Source organism: Misgurnus anguillicaudatus, chromosome 8 (genome assembly GCF_027580225.2).
Source record: "Misgurnus anguillicaudatus chromosome 8, ASM2758022v2, whole genome shotgun sequence".
Lineage (NCBI taxonomy): Eukaryota > Metazoa > Chordata > Actinopteri > Cypriniformes > Cobitidae > Misgurnus > Misgurnus anguillicaudatus.
This window is the reverse complement of record NC_073344.2, coordinates 27116755-27135000: the sequence shown is the minus strand read 5'-3', so window position 1 is coordinate 27135000 and position 18246 is coordinate 27116755. Positions and strand designations below refer to the sequence as shown.

At 38.5% G+C, this 18246-nt stretch overlaps 2 protein-coding genes across 5 annotated transcripts in view; both read right to left on the bottom strand.

Moving 5' to 3' along the window:
• The window catches only part of LOC141365814 (arf-GAP with dual PH domain-containing protein 1), a 10318-nt gene extending 5205 nt beyond the window's left edge, over positions 1–5113 (bottom strand). Inside the window, exon 1 of the mRNA XM_073870637.1 lies at positions 4922–5113. Coding sequence (XP_073726738.1) covers positions 4922–5009 — 88 coding nt within the window. The 5' untranslated portion in view covers positions 5010–5113. The remainder of the gene's footprint in view (positions 1–4921) is intronic.
• Positions 5114–14516: 9403 nt separating this feature from the next.
• Positions 14517–18246, bottom strand: part of cacna1ib (calcium voltage-gated channel subunit alpha1 Ib) — a 70915-nt gene continuing 67185 nt past the window's right edge. For 2 of the 4 annotated variants that reach the window (XM_055213592.2, XM_055213591.2), the window contains exon 35: positions 14517–17661. In XM_055213592.2, coding sequence (XP_055069567.2) covers positions 17116–17661 — 546 coding nt within the window. In that variant the 3' untranslated portion in view covers positions 14517–17115. The remainder of the gene's footprint in view (positions 17662–18246) is intronic. The other 2 variants (XR_008646394.2, XM_055213593.2) reach the window with 2 other exon arrangements.

Below are 18246 nucleotides of genomic sequence, written 5' to 3'. Positions count from 1 at the left end.
GGTGAAAATAATATAATGAAATGTTGTTTCAATATGGTACATAGTCCACATGTTATGTTATTAGAATCGGCACCACATGAAGTCGAACACGTTTATTATTTATAACGAGAAGAGACGCAGGCGTGTATATACCTGTGAGCGGACACATATGGGATGCTTCTGGGATGTTATACTCTGTGATTTCGTGTTTAAAAAATGTGACTTTTACCCACATCAGTTGATCGGTAAATGTGAAAAACTGTTTCCATTGCAGTTTTTCAATATATGCCTTAAAAAAAATCCTCATGCAAGCGTCTAAACTTTTTTGCAATACACGGGTTTTTGCGAAATTGCTGTGTTTCCATTGGGCGTATTTTCAATTCGCAATTTCAATTTGCACAATTTAGAGGGTAATGGACACACAACTAATGATTGTGTCACTGCAGTCTTGTGTGAGTACATTCAGTTTTGGCAGCTGAGATCTGAGGGGATAATCACGCTTACGTGTTTCATGGGTGGGACTTGTCAACTTTGTGCATGGCCACTTCTGGTGCAGTTTAACAGTGGCTGAAAGGAAGGCTAGATGTCACTGCTCTGTTGTAAGTCGAACAAACAACACCAATCCTACTTAAGTTTTCTTGTATTCCCGACCGAATTGAGTCTAGAAGTGGACGATGTGGCACTTTTTTACAACACTGCAGTGTTTAAAAGCAGCTTTACAAGAGAAGAAACCATAGAAAATGGGGGAATTATTTATATGTTGAATTTAAAGCAATAAAATAGAATTGAATATATGGTATTTCTGCAGAGTTTTGTGTTCTCACAAATTTAAAAAAAAATGGAACTAATTACTATAAACTTACTATAACTTTCCTTCGAGTATAAGCTGTTTAGTCAATATGATTAATGACAGGCATCATATTTAATTCGACATGCCTTTCCATCTTATGTGAAAATGGCCCCTAAAAGAAGAATGACATGATAGCAGGTTTCTATATTACATAAAAACATTTGCAAAAATACCATGAACAGCAGTGCAAAAACATCATTGGGTGCATCTCAGCACCATACGCAAAAAGTGAACTAGTGATGTCTATAGCAATAAAAGCTATATTAACAGAAATGACTAAACCCTAAATGAATCTGTATTCCTTCAATTGAGTCATTGACCGGAAGTGGTCGTGCACAAAGATCGCTAAAAGCGGAAGTTCTACGTATCAGCGTGAAAATCCCCTATGATGAAGCTTCAGACATCAAACACTGACACTTACATCAGACTACTTCAGATACTGAGAATCACAGTTAACTCTTTCCCCACCATTGATGGGTTAACTAAGTGGTTCTCAACTCCAGTCCCCGGCCCCCCCTCCCAGAATGTTCTAGATGTCTCCTTATATGAAACACCTGATTCCACTCATCAGGCTCCTTCCAGAATGTTTGAAACGTTTCCTTAATTAACACACAAGCTGATGAACTGAATCAGGGGCACGTTCAAGCTCACAGCGTTGCGCAACGTTTTGCTACGGTTTCCGGGTTAAACGACATGTTTCCTGGAAACGGTGTGCAACGGCTGCAACAGGTTTTAGATGCGTTTTCTCTTGTTTGGTGGGTGTGTCAGAAATGTCGGCCCAATCAGCGGCAAGATGTATATAAACCACACTGTAAAAAATACTTTGCTGCCTTAAAATTTTTTGTTGAATCAACTCAGATTTACAAGTCATGTCAACACAGATGAGTTGTCACAACTTATAAAATATCAAAAGTCAACTTAATTTTATAAGTTATAACAACTCACCTGTAGTTATAACAACTCATCTCTAGTCAAGATAAATAATAGTAAGTTGAAATGACTTAAGGCAGCAAGGTATTTTTTACAGTGCACGCGGTACTAAAGGGACAGCTCGCTCAATGGGTACAAGTTGGAATGTTGTCTTTCATTCTGGACGGCAAGGTCAGTGACTGTAACATCGAGGGTATTTTACAGTATTAAACACACATTTCTAACGCTTTCATCAGGCTTCAGAAACATTTAAAAAAGAACACAAAGAATGCCCAGGTGAAAAAGTAGTACACTTCCATAGTGCACTCAAAGCGCTTCACCTTCGCACACCAATTCCGTACCCAACATGCCAAAAATTCATCCCACGTACTTCTTAAGATGCTTTCAAGATCATCCAAGTGCACCTCACTGTGCTATCCCGAGACACCATAAACATGAACTAAAATGTGCTAAAAACGTATTTAAAAAATATATTTAGGTACTACTTGTAGTAAAATTGAAACCATCTTTGTATGAAAGTTGAGTTCAAGTTTAATACAAGTGTTAACTAAATACATTTTTTAATACAGAGATAGAATGTTAAAAGTGTATTTTAGTTTATATTCATGGTGTCTCAAAATAGCACAGTGAAGTACACTTAGATAATCTTAAGAACATCTTAAGAAGTACGTAAGATGAATTTTTAGTATAGTAGCCTCTTATGGAACGGCTGAAATTCCACAAGGGGGCGTATTTGTTCCTCAGACGTTGCACAATAAACGTGACATCCGAATATATTCATTATAAATCGTGAATGAAAAGTGACACCGTTTTTTTAATTTTTCATAAATATAGTTTTTTTTTGGTTGTGCATTCCAATTAATTTCAATGCAACTGCAGTTGGTTTGTTTTGATTTAAACCTTCATAACTTAAAAAATACAGCTAAGTAGCACCATAAAACAAAATAATAACATGATAACATAATAATAAACATGTTTTGACAAAAATGTTAAAAAATGGATTTATCTCGTTTTGCAACGAAACTCTTGATATCTTAATTCGGTCAGAAACATCAAGATTGTGAGATGAACAAATCGTTTTGGATTAAAAGGCTTGGATTTTTGGGGATTTATGAACAATTTGTTTTGGACAATTTCACCGAAGCGGATAAAGGGAAGATTTTGAAGGTAAGTACATATCCTAAATCGGCGCCGCCCTGTTCAGGTAACTAACAACTAGATTACTGCTAAAAATCATATGATGCTTTGTGTGTGCGCTTAATGGAAACCCGAAAGTCTAAGCTTTACAACGATGTGACGCATGACCGTATATTTTGAAGATTTAATGCTTCAAAGTTACAATGACGTAATGCAGCCTCACGTGCAAGGGAGGGGGTGTACCGTGTACGGCACAGTGTTCCTTATCAGGTTAAGTACAAAATTAGTGTGCGAAAATAAAGCACTTTAAGTACACTATGGAAGTGTACTACTTTTTCACCTGGGTGGCCTCTCAGCTACTGTAGTTGCAACACGTCACCGTTTCTGTTTAATAAACGTTGTGCAACGTTTTGTTGTGGCTGAACGCAGCCTAGGTGTTTCATATATGGAGACATCTAAAATGTTCTGGGAGGGGGTCCGAGGACTGGAATTGAGAAGCACTGGGTTAACTCATCAATTAAGAGGAAATGCTTCCCTAAAGAGTTTTCAAAGCAATCCATATTTCTGCTATTATCCACTAGTTGTTGCTCTTACACAACTTATGAAACACTGATCCAAAAACAGTAAAAACTCTTTATTTGTGTGTATGTTTTGATCATCGCTCTGAATCTGATCTCTTAAAAAAAAGTCCTTTACAAAAATCCAATTTTTATTTTTTTAAGAAACCTACCCATATTTAAAAAGAAAAGATAAAAAGAAAACAAATGAAGATTTTTTAGGTTGTTGTAAAACATTGTTCTCTTATTTGATATATTGTATGTTTATATATTTATATAAAGGCATTAAACTTTTGTGAAAATTATTAAAAAAAATGCTGCCACTGGCTGTCAGAGAGTAAATGCTGCCTGTACTGATGTATGTCTAACAGTAACATTGTGGTGATAACAAAATTAAATGTTTAAACTTTACTTACAGTATAATGTAAAACTTCTGTGTGCTACCTGAATGATCTAAATACAAAGACTTACAGAAGCAAGAATAAAACAAAAGTTCATGTCACACAGAAATTTAGTAACAATGACAATATTGACTTGAACAGAACTCAGTGTTTAGAAAGAAACACTTCCCCTTTTCTTTATATGGATAGTTCACACAAAATGAACATTTTCTCATCATCTAGTCACTCTCATGTTGTTACAAATCTGTATAAATGTCTTTGTTCTGATGAACATGAAGGAAGATATTTTAAGAAATGTTTGATTATGAGCCCCATTCACTTCAATAGTAGGAAAAAGAATACTGTGGAAGTGAAGGGTTTCTTTACAAACATTGCTCAAAATATCTTCATTCGTGTTCATCAGAACAAGGTTTGTAACAACATGAGAGTCAGAAAATGATGACGGAATTTTCATTTTTGGGTGAACTATCCCTTTAACCACACCCTCTTTCTCTCTCTCTCTCTCTCTCTCTCTCTCTCTCTCTCTCTTTATTTCTTTCTTTCTCTCTCTCGCCACACCTTTGTTTTTTTTATCTGCTGCCAAAGTTTTACCTCACAGTACTGATTTCAGGATGTAAGTTAATCTGCAAAATAAAAAAACTGACACACAGTCACAATGATTTTCATATGAAAATGATGATATAACATCAACTGAACTGTGAGGTTTGCAGTTAAACATTTAAAGTTGATCAAACAGCGTCATCATCATCAAATGAGTTTTATATTTGTTAGGAAATCTGTAGCGCACTATCGTTTGTCACGTGATACCGCAGTAAAGCTTAACTAAAACTCAGACGATTATGTAACCCAACTAACTAAAACTCTCCTCAGACATCTGAATATGAAACATAAAACTGATCTCATGCGCATCTCGTGTAAAGGTGATCTTGGTATTCCAGGTGAGCTCGCGCGCGTCGCGCCCCCCTGTGTCTAGAGGGCGCATTTTTTAGGCACGCGCAGGTTCGGTCACGCCTCGCGCGTTCAAGTTCCGTTTGCTTATCGCTAAATGAAACGGGAGTGAAACTTACTGTCCGAGCCGCAGTCCGCGCAGCTCTCGTTTCCCGGCTTCTGCATGATTTGTCTGAGCGCTCGCGCCGCTCGCTCGTTGTCCGTCATGTCTCCGGTGAACCGGCGGCGGATGAGAGGCAGAGGCGCGCGCGGAGCGGGAGGAGGTCCTCTTGCGATGGAGGTGCTGCAAACATTCGGAAGTGTTCAGCGGGGTTTGTTCAGACTTGTTGTTCCGCATAAAAAGAAGTGATGTGTGTGTGTGTGTGTGTGTGTGTGTGTGTGTGTGTGTGTGTGTGTGTGTGTGTGTGTGTGTTCTCCAAAGTACAGAGTGTGTCTTGATCACGTGAACAAACATTACTAATATACAAACTTTATACTTCAACACACTAAATACACAAATGACTACACACAACTTTAAACACTCACTGTAAAAAAACAATACAACATGAAGTTAAAACAACTTGATTTTGAAAGTCAATTCAATTCAACCTTGTATTTTAAATTTTAACCTGTGAAAAGTTTACATAACTGATAAAACTAGTTGTAACATAACAATATATGTTAATTTGACAAAAGTGCTGTATATTGTTTCCAGATGTTAGATTGCATTTGTATTTGGCAAACACTTTTATTCATGTTTATTAGTATGAATAGATAAAGATGTAAGATATAAATTCAGTAAGAAGCAGTGAGAACTACGAGGATAAAAACATATACATTTTTCTTTAATTCTAAGCTAAATTCCAGTATGGTAGATAGTCATTATCTAAAAAAGTGTCATTGTAGGGTTTCGTCTTCTTAAACGCAAAGACTGAATAAAAAATGTAACATAAATATTAAATTCTCAGTTCCTGTGATTGTCCACACGGTGGCAGCAGATATCTCTGTGACTTTACCTGTGCGATAGTTTTCAGCATTTTTTCATTTTGGTAGTTAATGTTAGTTAATCCAAAAGCCGTCAATGTGCATTAACTAATGTAACAGACAGACTACAGCTTTTGATTTAAAAAATCTATTAGTATTTTATTATTATTGCATTGTTGCAAAAGGTGACAAGTTTGCATTCCTGTGACCAGCCCCCCTAAAAACTTGCACCAGAAATTTAAAGTTATACGATAAAGTCTATAATATAATAGTTCAATAAGTTTTCAGAAAATATAATACTCAAGAAAACTACAGATACTTCAATAAAATGTGCATAAGTACAGTACTCAAGTAAATGTTACTGTCCACCTGTACTTACAGTGTATACATTTTTATTTCAGAGTAAACACTTTAACTGTGTGTTCAACCTGATATCAAATATGATTAAGTCTGGTTTAGTGACACATCTCAATCCAGATTATCAGAGGTTGCTCAGTCATCAGCAAACAGATGCAAAGAGTGATGGGACTCAGATGGGCTGGTACTGTAACACTGTCTCAATGGCAACCGTAAATGATGCTGCCACAATAAGCACCAACATAGAAGAAATACATAAAGAAGAGATCATCAACCATCATTATCAGACACTGATACCGCTAACAGAACCACACGAGAGCAGATTGTGTATAATAGATTAGATCATCTGATATATTAAAAGAAAACTCATCCCCGTGCAGCATCTGTCAGGGTTCAAGAACATAACACAGACCACACATCTCTTATACAGACTGACTTTACTAAGACCTTTCATCAGATGAGGTGGAATCAAGTTTCCATATAAACTCTTGCTTTGGACTGAAAGTGTTTTTGTTGAATACACGTCTGCTTGTTATAGCGCCACATGCTCAATATTCAGTGATACATTAAAAATGTTGTCAGTTTTTACGTCTCTGATTGTGACACACAAATCAAGCTGAAGTCTTTGTAAAACTACAAAAACATTACACACCTGCTGTCAGGTTTCTTCCTCCGTCTGAAGATCTAATCTGTGCAGTGAGTTAGATTGAAAGAAGCCTAACTAGAGTTGAGTGCAAGTCTATTTAGCTAATGGAGATATGGTGGATGGATGAAAGTCTTGATTTTCCCTTCCCCTATTTCTCTAGCCATGTGAGGTTGTTTAATGTGCCATAAAGTACTATTCTTAATAAACCTGCTTTTCACCAAATGTATATGAGTAAACTGAAATAATCTTTTATTTCTAAACTACTCACAGATGAAATGGTACCCTTAAAATTTGGAAGAGCAGCACATCAGGTTCACACAGTGTTGAGAGAACCAATGAGTGGCAGACAATGAAACTGCAAGACAGTAAATCTTTTAAAAAACATAATAAAAATTCCCACATTTCTTTGAGTACTGCATCATTCATTCTGTGCTGCATCAGGAGGGGTGTGATGTGGAGTGAGATCAGATGGGGTGTGACGTGGAGTGAGATCAAATGGGGTGTGACGTGGAGTGAGATCAAATGGGGTGTGACGTGGAGTGAGATCAGATGGGGTGTGATGTGGAGTGAGATCAGATGGGGTGTGACGTGGAGTGAGATCAGATGGGGTGTGACGTGGAGTGAGATCAGATGCTTGTGATGTGGAGTGAGATCAAATGGGGTGTGACGTGGAGTGAGATCAGATGGGGTGTGACGTGGAGTGAGATCAGATGGGGTGTGACGTGGAGTGAGATCAGATGGGATGTGACGTGGAGTGAGATCAGATGGGATGTGACGTGGAGTGAGATCAGATGGGGTCAGATGTGAGATCAGATGGGGTGTGATGTGGAGTGAGATCAGATGGGGTCAGATGTGGAGTGAGATCAGATGGGGTGTGATGTGGAGTGAGATCAGATGGGGTGTGATGTGGAGTGAGATCAGATGGGGTCAGATGTGGAGTGAGATCAGATGGGGTGTGATGTGGAGTGAGATCAGATGGGGTGTGATGTGGAGTGAGATCAGATGGGGTGTGACGTGGAGTGAGATCAGATGGGGTGTGATGTGGAGTGAGATCAGATGGGGTCAGATGTGAGATCAGATGGGGTGTGATGTGGAGTGAGATCAGATGGGGTGTGATGTGGAGTGAGATCAGATGGGGTGTGATGTGGAGTTAGATCAGATGGGGTCAGATGTGGAGTGAGATCAGATGGGGTGTGATGTGGAGTGAGATCAGATGGGGTGTGACGTGGAGTGAGATCAGATGGGGTGTGATGTGGAGTGAGATGGGGTGTGACGTGGAGCGAGAGCGAGATCAAATGAGGTGTGATGGGGTGTGATGTGGAGTGAGATGGGGTGTGACGTGGAGTGAGATGTGAGATCAGATGGGGTGTGATGTGGAGTGAGATCAGATGGGGTGTGATGTGGAGTGAGATCAGAAGGGGTGTGATGTGGAGTGAGATCAGATGGGGTGTGATGTGGAGTGAGATCAGATGGGGTGTGATGTGAGATCAGATGGGGTGTGATGTGGAGTGAGATCAGATGGGATGTGACGTGGAGTGAGATCAGATGGGTTCAGATGTGAGATCAGATGGGGTGTGATGTGGAGTGAGATGGGGTGTGATGTGGAGTGAGATCAGATGTGGTGTGATGGGGTGTGACGTGGAGTGAGATCAAACGGGAGATCAAATGGGGTGTGACGTGGAGTGAGATCAGATGGGGTGTGATGTGGAGTGAGATCAGATGGGGTGTGACGTGGAGTGAGATCAAATGGGGTGTGACGTGGAGTGAGATCAGATGGGGTGTGATGTGGAGTGAGATCAGATGGGGTGTGATGTGGAGTGAGATCAGATGGGGTGTGACGTGGAGTGAGATCAAATGGGGTGTGACGTGGAGTGAGATCAGATGGGGTGTGACGTGGAGTGAGATCAGATGGGGTGTGATGTGGAGTGAGATCAGATGGGGTGTGACATGGAGTGAGATCAGATGGGGTGTGACGTGGAGTGAGATCAAATGGGGTGTGACGTGGAGTGAGATCAGATGGGGTGTGACGTGGAGTGAGATCAGATGGGGTGTGATGTGGAGTGAGATCAGATGGGGTGTGACGTGGAGTGAGATCAGATGGGGTGTGACGTGGAGTGAGATCAGATGGGGTGTGACGTGGAGTGAGATCAAATGGGGTGTGATGTGGAGTGAGATCAGATGTGAGATCAGATGGGGTGTGATGTGGAGTGAGATCAGATGGGGTGTGATGTGGAGTGAGATCACAAGGGGTGAGATCACATGGGGTGTGATGTGGTGTGAGATCAGATGGGGTTAGATGTGAGATCAGATGGGGTGTTTTGTGGAGTAAGATCATGGGTATGATCTGAAGTGAGGGGTGTGATGTGGGTGATTGAAGACTAGTTGTGCGGCTGTATTCTGGATCATCTGCAGGGGTTTGGTCACATTGGCTGTGAGGCTAGTAGTCTGTCCAGTATAGATATAACAAGAGCTTGGATTAGTGAAGTAGCAGGTAAGGTCTGAGTTTTGTGATATTGAAGAGTACACAGCTGCATGACTGAGTGGTTATTTTGATGTGGGCAGTAAATTTCAGCTATTCACTGAACATCGCCTCCAGGTTCCACCTGCTGTCATAATGAAGATAACAAGATCTGGAAGAACAGAGAAGATATCAGCTGATGTGATGATAATGATAAAGATAACTAGATCTAGAAGAAGAGAGGAGCTATCAGCTGAAATCAATAAATGAATCTAGTGTTGTTTAAAGGTGATGAGACCTGATTAGATTGTAGTAGCAGATGAAGCAGCAGCACAAGATTGAAAGCATCAGTGTGTGTTTGTGTTTGATCATAAAGCTGAGAAATAACGGGGTTTGTGTAGGGTCACTGACTGTGGGCAGTAAAAAGCAGCAGTCAGATCTGATCACACATCAGGTTTAATCTCATACGACTGATTCATGTGATCGTCACGTTTCTGTAATGAACTTCACATTGACTTTACAGTGACAGAGCTCCAGCAACACTTACATTTGTCTACACAGTCTGAAATCAATGAATAACAAATATTTCACCTGATTGATTGATTGGCTGCATGATCCTGTGGGAGTGTCAGAAACAGACAGACATGAATATTAATGAGGGAAACATCAGAGGTCACAGCTGCATTCTTAAATCTTTCTGATGAGATGTTTCTGTTTGAGAATGTGATATATAATTAGTGTAAATATAGCCGTGTAGGTGAATCATATATAAATATTTATATACAAAACATTAAAACCCATTGTTATAGTGCTTAATATTATCTGTGTAGGCTACTGTGAAAAAGAACAACCATATGTTATTATATCAGTTGTTACTTTATATCGTCTAGACTGCATATATGCCAAAACAAGAGATTGAACAAGTTGTGCCCAAACAGGTTAACTGTAACAAAACAAAGAAAACAGGCAGGAACAAAACCATAAAACTACAAGGGCCGTATATATGACTGACAAACAAACACGTAACAGGGCTGCGTTCAGCCCCGACAAAATGTTGTAGTGTTTTTTTAAACAGAAACGGTGGTGTGTTTAACACCCTGTTCTGATGACGCAAGAGTTGCAAATACGACAGCTGAGAAGGCCATTTTTTGTGTTCTTTCTTTATAAAGAATTTGAAATTGGAGTCTGATGAAATTATTATAAATACGTGTATAATACTGTAAAATATGCTCCATGTTACAGTCACTGCTCTTGCTGGCCATAATAAAAGATAACACATTTGTAAACAACTTGACTTGGACGCATTGTCCGAGCTGTTTTTAATTGAATATCGTTTAAATACTTTTTAATATGATGTTGTTGCCGTTTGAACACACACCAAACAAGAGAAAAGGTTTCCAAAAAGATTGTTCAACCTGGAAATCGTAACAAAACTGTTGATCTTGAACGTGGCCCATGTAAGGAAATTTATACGCAATGGAAACCAATCACTAAGCAGGAACTAATAAATAACTATAGCAAAAGATATAGAGATGGGTGTGGTTTAATGAGTATCTGTGCAACAAACAATGGGAAGAAAACGGGCAGGGAAAACAAGAGAAGACAAAAACAATGGAAACAAACTAGACTTCAAAAAGAGTTCAGCAGCGGATGGTACAAAAAAAGAGATGTGTAACTTATCAGATTTCTATAAGAGTTTATTGATTATCTGTAAGCCGGACTGTTCAACAGATTCTGTAATCTCTTCTGAAACAACTGAATAATGATCTGATAGATGAATGAATGATATAAGTGATCTGAATCTGAAGGTTTACAGCTGGATTAAAGGCAAGCAGTGATCATTAAACAGATATTTCACTGCTGTTCACATTATTTATCCAAACCATGAACACATATATATATATATTGTACTTTAGTGTATGAAGCAGCTCTGGAGTTCCTCTGCAAACCAATTCAGCTTAATGTTTCTTTTAAAACACAAAAGAATGATGATTCATAAGAAGAAATGATGCAGATTTAACTTGATGTCTGTCGAGGGACGAAACCAACAAGAACAAAATCCATCATCTGCTGTCAATTACACAACAGAACTGAAGGTTCATGCACTTCAGAAAGACACAAAAAGTTTTGAGTTTAGTCTAAAAGAAGATTTTTAATGGACCAGAGACTGGACGAGAAGAGAGCAAAGGATTCTGGGTAGTTAGAGTACTAAATATAATCCAGTCATTAAAGTGGAGTGACCTGACAGACTTTAGATATAGTAGTGTAATAATACTCACACATCTTTACTCAACATCATCTTCTGTTTCATCTGGGAATCAACAGGAAAAAAGAAACACAATGTAAAAACATAAAGGCTTATATTTGCTTGTTTTCACTTCAACAGTGACAAAAACATTGAAGGGTTTTAAAGAGATGAAGCTGTTTGTTGAAAGTGTTTGTTAAGCTTTTCATCTTTAGAGAAAACAACATGACACCAATCTTCAAGAAGTGCTTACATTAATAATCAGAACATCACCTAACAATCAAATCATCTCTTAATGCATAAAGATGCCAACAGGTGTGTTTATTTGCATTTATAACAGCTTGACAAGCAGTCTGAACATAAACACAACTCTGTGTGTGTGTGTGTGTCAGACTTATTTTCAACAATAGAAACATGTTTTTAAGGGTGTATGAATAAACTGTGTGAGACATGAGTTATGTTTTCCACACCCTACACATCTTCACATCTGTCAGTGGATGAGTAACACACGCGTGGAAACAGACAGCAGGTCACAGTCCATCCACACCAACACCACAGACTCTATATAAAGACTTCTTTAGCATCATTATTTATTCTGAATCACGCTTTACGCAGTGAACTTTATTAATGATTCAATCTCATTCAGATCATTTATCAATGCGAGCAGAACGAGAAGAGAACGAGAGTTGTGTTAGTGATGAGAAAACTCCTAGTATATGCTCCAGAAACAGAAGAAGAGCCATGTACTGCTGGAAAAACACAAGCAGGAGGTTTGTGTATATGTGTGTTTAATTGTATTACATATGTCAGCGTTTGACAGGGATGAAAACACACAGAGACACGGCCTTCAGAGAGCCGACAGAAACAGAATGAGATCAAACACTCCTTCATTCTTTAATCTGACACACACACAACACACACACTACTTGTGTGACAGTATAATATTCACAGAGTCCTTCATTGTTTACCTCACATCATACAATAAACAAACTTATTTCTGAAACCTGTAAGAGATATTTTAGTGTTTGAAGTGAAATGAAGTTCAGTCGCTACTGAATGTTTTCATACTTCTTTAGAAAGTCTGTGTGTGTGTGTGTGTGTGTGTGTGTGTGTGTGTTTGTGTAGACATTTCTTTCACTGGAACAAGACAGTGTACAGTATATTCTTAGGTAGACAATTATACAGCCAAAGCTTCAAAATGGTATAGGCCTAGTCCACACAGACACATGTATTTTATAACCAGAGTTTTTCCTTCAAAAATATCCTGTCCACACATACTCGGTTTAAAAGAGATCTCCAGATCTCCGTTCACATGAAAAAGCAAAAACACGCTATCAAGCACTGTCAAGAGCATGTCACACCAGCAGGCAGTGATATAACCCAAATCGTAAAACCACCTTGGCCAATCAGAAGCCTTACAAAAAATTATAGAGGGTATGCACGTGATGTCACCTTCAGTGAAAGTGACTGCGGTTACGCCCACTGAGTGGCAAAAGACAGAGCAGCAGAATGAGTGTATAGTGTGAAATCAGTAAAACACAGTGAAAACGCGTTGAAATGGGAAACAGCTGTTGTGGGATAGACTGTACTAACAGATTAACAAGAATTCAGAGCTATCGTTTTACAGACTGACAAAAAACACTGAAAGGAAAAGTTAATTGGTTGTTCATGTCAACGTCCAGACCACAGGTGGGTTGATAAGTTGCTTGGGTCACTATCAAGCAGAGGTTTTACTTTCTACTTAAACGTATTTTTTCAAGTATTAGTATTTTATTTGTGTTTTTCTTTGGAAAACATACATTAAAAAGCATATTATCATCATTTTTACTCTATTACATTTCATAAATAATACGTTTTTGTTTTACATTTAATATTTAAGTACATTAACATACTTTTACTCAAGTAAAAGTACACAATTTTAATGTAATTAGGTATTAAATACATTTTAATATGCAATAGTAAAAATTTTCTCCAAAACAAACACCCTACAGATGCTTGGAAAATGTAACTAATGTACTAAGTATTGTCCACCTCTGCTACAGTATCAAGTCCAACTAAATTTAATTTAAGCTGATAATAGTCAGTTTTACTGGCATTTGCGCCGCAGCCGCTATAAAACCAGACATTTTGTTGAATGTTTGCCACTCAACAGGGCAAGCTCTCGCGTGGTCACGTGAAAAAGTGACGTCAATGCATACCCTCCATTACCGGTAATAAAACAAAATACTGCTCCAGTATCAGTTCCAGTTTGGATGGTCATGTTGCATATTAAGTTCAGTTTCAATGTATAAAAGAATGACACAGACAGGCACGCACACAACATATGGCATTTGAAGTCTGTTCTGGTTTGTTTTAAAAAATAGTGATTGTTGTATTTCCTGCCTGATGTTTGTATTCCATTGAGCCAGTGATCAACACACATCACATAATCTATCATAATCAGAAAGAGTTTTATTGTTTTCTATGTTTTTATACACAAATCTTGGTGACAGAAGCTTCACAGTGCAGACATACATGTATGTGGGAATTACACCGGAAAGTTTTGAAAAACATAACACAATAGCACTCTAAAGGAAAAAAAAAACGAATTTAAATAAGGCAATATGGTACACAGTGAAAGTATGTAGTGTGTAAATTATGCATATATGAATGTACAGATTTATTATTTACAGTTGTGCAGTTTAAGATGGTATTTACAGACACAGATGTTATACAGTTATTATTATAGACATGCAAAGTTATGGGAGCTTAATTGTTCAGAAAAAACTCTTCTTGTGTCTGACTGTCCTGGTGCTCATGATCTGTAGACCTGAAAGAGTGGGCTGGTGTGTGGGGTCCAAAGTGATTTTTAAGCCCTTTTTCTCACTCTTGAGATCTACAGATCTTGGTTGGGCGCTGTAATCTCCTGTGCCAGCTCAAAAAGATCAATTTGATTCTTAATGTCACGCCCCTTTTAACTTTTAACCATTAGGTTTGCTAAATACCATCGCATACTAGTAAGCTGCTTTTATAAACAATACAAAGTCACAACTCACAAGAAGAAGATCTTTGAAAATCAGATTTATTAAGAATTGAAACATCAGTGCACAAATGCAGAAAGATTTGGGAGTTTGATTTACAAGAATCATTTGTTTCCGTATGTCAATGATTTCATGATTTGTATCATCACTCAAAATGCAGCTTACGTTTTAGTAAAAATAAAGATGTGGCTAAATATTGCTTTTTTACTTTGGATTATGTTGGTGCAAAAAAATCAGAATCAAACATTCCCTGTGTCTATTAGTGAAAAACACGCTCTGATTGAGATGTTTAATTCAGTATTTCTACTTCTTGTTGATAATGATTCTTTTAAAGCCGTTTCAGATGAATTCCAGCACTAAAAGACTCTTTGTGTCTGTGAGTGATGTCAGCAGGAGTTTTGTTATAAGGACATCAAAGTGAATTTAAATGCAATCACGCTGAAATCATCCAAGACGACTTTAAGAACAAACCCGCTGTGAAAATGCGAAACAAAATCAGTCAAATCATTTCACTGCCTTCATTTCAACATCTTATTAAAGTCAGAACATGAGGGTGAACACTTGACTCAAGGTTTTTATAGACTCGACTGCAAATATATCTGACAATAAAACCAGAAGCGGCTAGAAATACCTCGACAGCAGGATCCTCTGAAGTGAGTTTATATGCTAATGTCTGCTACAGGTGCTCACCATACTTCAGTAAGATGCTCTACACGTACCATTTGCTTTAGCATTCTTCAACAGAAACACAGAGGAAGACTATCATGTATAAAAGTAAATTTCACATAAAAATACTTTAACATAAATACTTCTGGTATCTTTACAGTTAGACATTATCTCTCATGCAAGATTATCTGAACAGACAAACATCAAACAATCCCATCACTCCAATAACATCCAGAGTTTATTTCAATCCAGACCCAATTGAGCCGTGACACGCTTGAATTACAAGAACTGTCAGAGATTAAAATGTTTCACATGGCAGCTGAAAGAAACTCCTGATTCCCTGAACCGATCAAATAAAGGCTTGATCTTTAGGAGCAATGATCATTCATGTAAGATTAGATTCACGTTTTTGTATATGATATTAAACTACAGTTGAGGAAATATTTGGTCTTTTCAAACAATGCAGAACTCATAATTCATGTCAGGAGACAACCGAGGCCAGATTTACTAACAGCTACCGCCAGCGCAAACCATCATTTTGGTTTTAAATAAAGACTGTTGTGATTTATTAAAGATAAAGTGGATTATTAGCACTGTAAAGGTGTGGTTTACTTATTTTTGCCACTGATCTTATTGCATATGCATTTCTAGGAGGATGCAAAATTTATAGGAGGAGATTATTTAAATGATTCACACAATGCAATATACTAATGTTTGTGTCTGTGATATTACTGCTATGTGCACCATTATTTAATGGCAATAAAAGCATGTCTTAAATCATTTTGCCCTTGAAATGTTGCTGATAAGAGAGATATCAGAGAGCGTGTGGTACAAGGCAGAGGATTGTTTTAACATAACAGTTTATTTGCAATGTCAGAGGAACATATTATTCAAAAATATTGTTTGCCAAGCCATGTTATTTATATTTGCTGAAGTAAATAAATAAAAGAGGAGTCACTAGAAGTCCTCAAACAGTAGCAGGTGTTTCAAAACTTCTTGTCAACCTTGATTTTTTTCTCCTCCAGTTGTTTTCAGTGTCCTATGGCTTTGTTAGCTGGGATTACACACACAAATGTTCAGTTGTGATGTCTGTGGTGCTGAACTCAAGCACATCAGGTGTTAGTAGATCACCCGCACCTGAGGAGCATCAGCTGCAACCCTGAACCAATGTGTGCTGCTCTTGATAGATTGTATTGATCATTATGGAAATCAGCTGTTGTGTCTGTGTTATTTTATTTGTGCATTTTTAATAAATAACCTGCAGTGTTACCACTCCCATCTGTGTTTTTTTTTAAATTGTGCTCTCATGCTTATTTGTCCGTTTAGTAAATCCGGCCCCTGATCTTCATCATAGATGTTTTCTAAGTATAAATGATCTTCATCATCACAGTCATAAACATTCATCTACAGTAATAATCCAGCTGCTACAGTATGATGATGGATCTGACTTTATCATCTTAAGAAGCTGATGCTCATCTATATCATGCAGTTATAACTCTACCAGAATCACAATGTTCACAATATTACGTGTTGTGATGTCACTTCATGATTTAGTTCAATTCGACTTGAATGTAAGGTATTGAAACATTATTGATAGTCAAATCAAATCTTAAATGTATACTGGCAGCAAAAACATCATTGACTGCCCTGAGTTTTTCTACACGACGACCTTTCATGCAATTTAGAGTCTCCAACTAAAGACTAATTTGTCCTACACAGATTCAATTATTTGTATATGTCATAATTATAGTCAATGCAATGTACATCTGCATTCACATCACTTTCAGTTGATCAGTTTTTCCTCTGTGTGATTCAGAATATTCGACTCCATAACTATAAGAGACGAGTTTGACATCATCTGCTGGAGCTTTGAGTTTATACGGTCGTGACAGTAAACACAGCCAGAAAAGAAAAGAGCTCACAGAACACAGAAGCACATCGTGGAGGAGCGCTGCCTTTCATCTAGCGTGTACAGTGTTCACAGCAGCAGGCGTCACCTCTCTCTTCTTACCTGATGATGCTTCAGTCCGATGATCAGAAGCGACGCTCCGTTGGTCCGGTGCATAAACTCGTCTTCTGTCTTTATTTCTGACGGCCAGACCGCCGTGCGTTAAGCTTCCGGTGCTGTAGCACTTCTTGGCCAGTGGGGGTGCCAGTGAGTCGGGTGAGAATAAAGAGGTCAAAGAGAAACTACTCAAAGCATCTGAGAGCTGTTCGCTATTGAACACCCAATCGCGTCCTCCGGCCCCATCGGAAATATTCGTTCTGATCCGGTTGGGGTTTGTGCAGTCACCACTTCTGCTCTGCCGGTTCCAGTGGTGGTTAACCGCGGTCTGATGTCCAGCTGATATCTGTGTGAGCTCTGGAGGGGAGACGTGGGCTCTGGAGTCGGGGTAGATCAAGGGGAGCGTCAGATCTCCTGACGGAGAAACGCTCTCCTCCAGCATGGTCTGCAGGCTTCCAGAACTCCCTGCGGCCAGAGAGGAGTTACTGCGAAACAAATGCTGTGAAAAATAAAGAAAGTCATCAGAGGAAAGAACTCACAACAGAGCGAAAGATAAAAAACAAATCAAGAGACAATTAGCAACAGGTGCAGTTCAAACTGGATGTCATCTCTATCTGGTCCAAAAACATACTGAGAACTGAATGGAAACTTAGGGCGTTTTCACATCTGTAATTCGGTTCATTTGGTTAGGGTTAGGGTGTTTGGTCCGGACCAAAACAAAAAATGATACATTGTAACTTTTTTAGCAGATTTGGTTCCATTTCACACCACACTGATTGCTCTGATCCGCACCAATTGAAACGAACCAAAATTCTGTCATGTGATAAGATCAACATCACTCATTGGCCACATGTATTTGAACGTATTTCCTAAACGGCTTCGCGATTGGTCAGAATCAACGTGCGGGAAATTCCAACGGAACCCCGGAAGTAAACAAAAGAAGGATAATACCGTGGACAGACGGCTGCGCGCTGTAATTATGTCTCCGTGGTTGTTATACATAGTTTGTATACAGCACTCTAGACAAACTGTTCATTTTCAGAATGAATCGCGGATGCGGCTTGAAAACAACGGTTTAATGCAC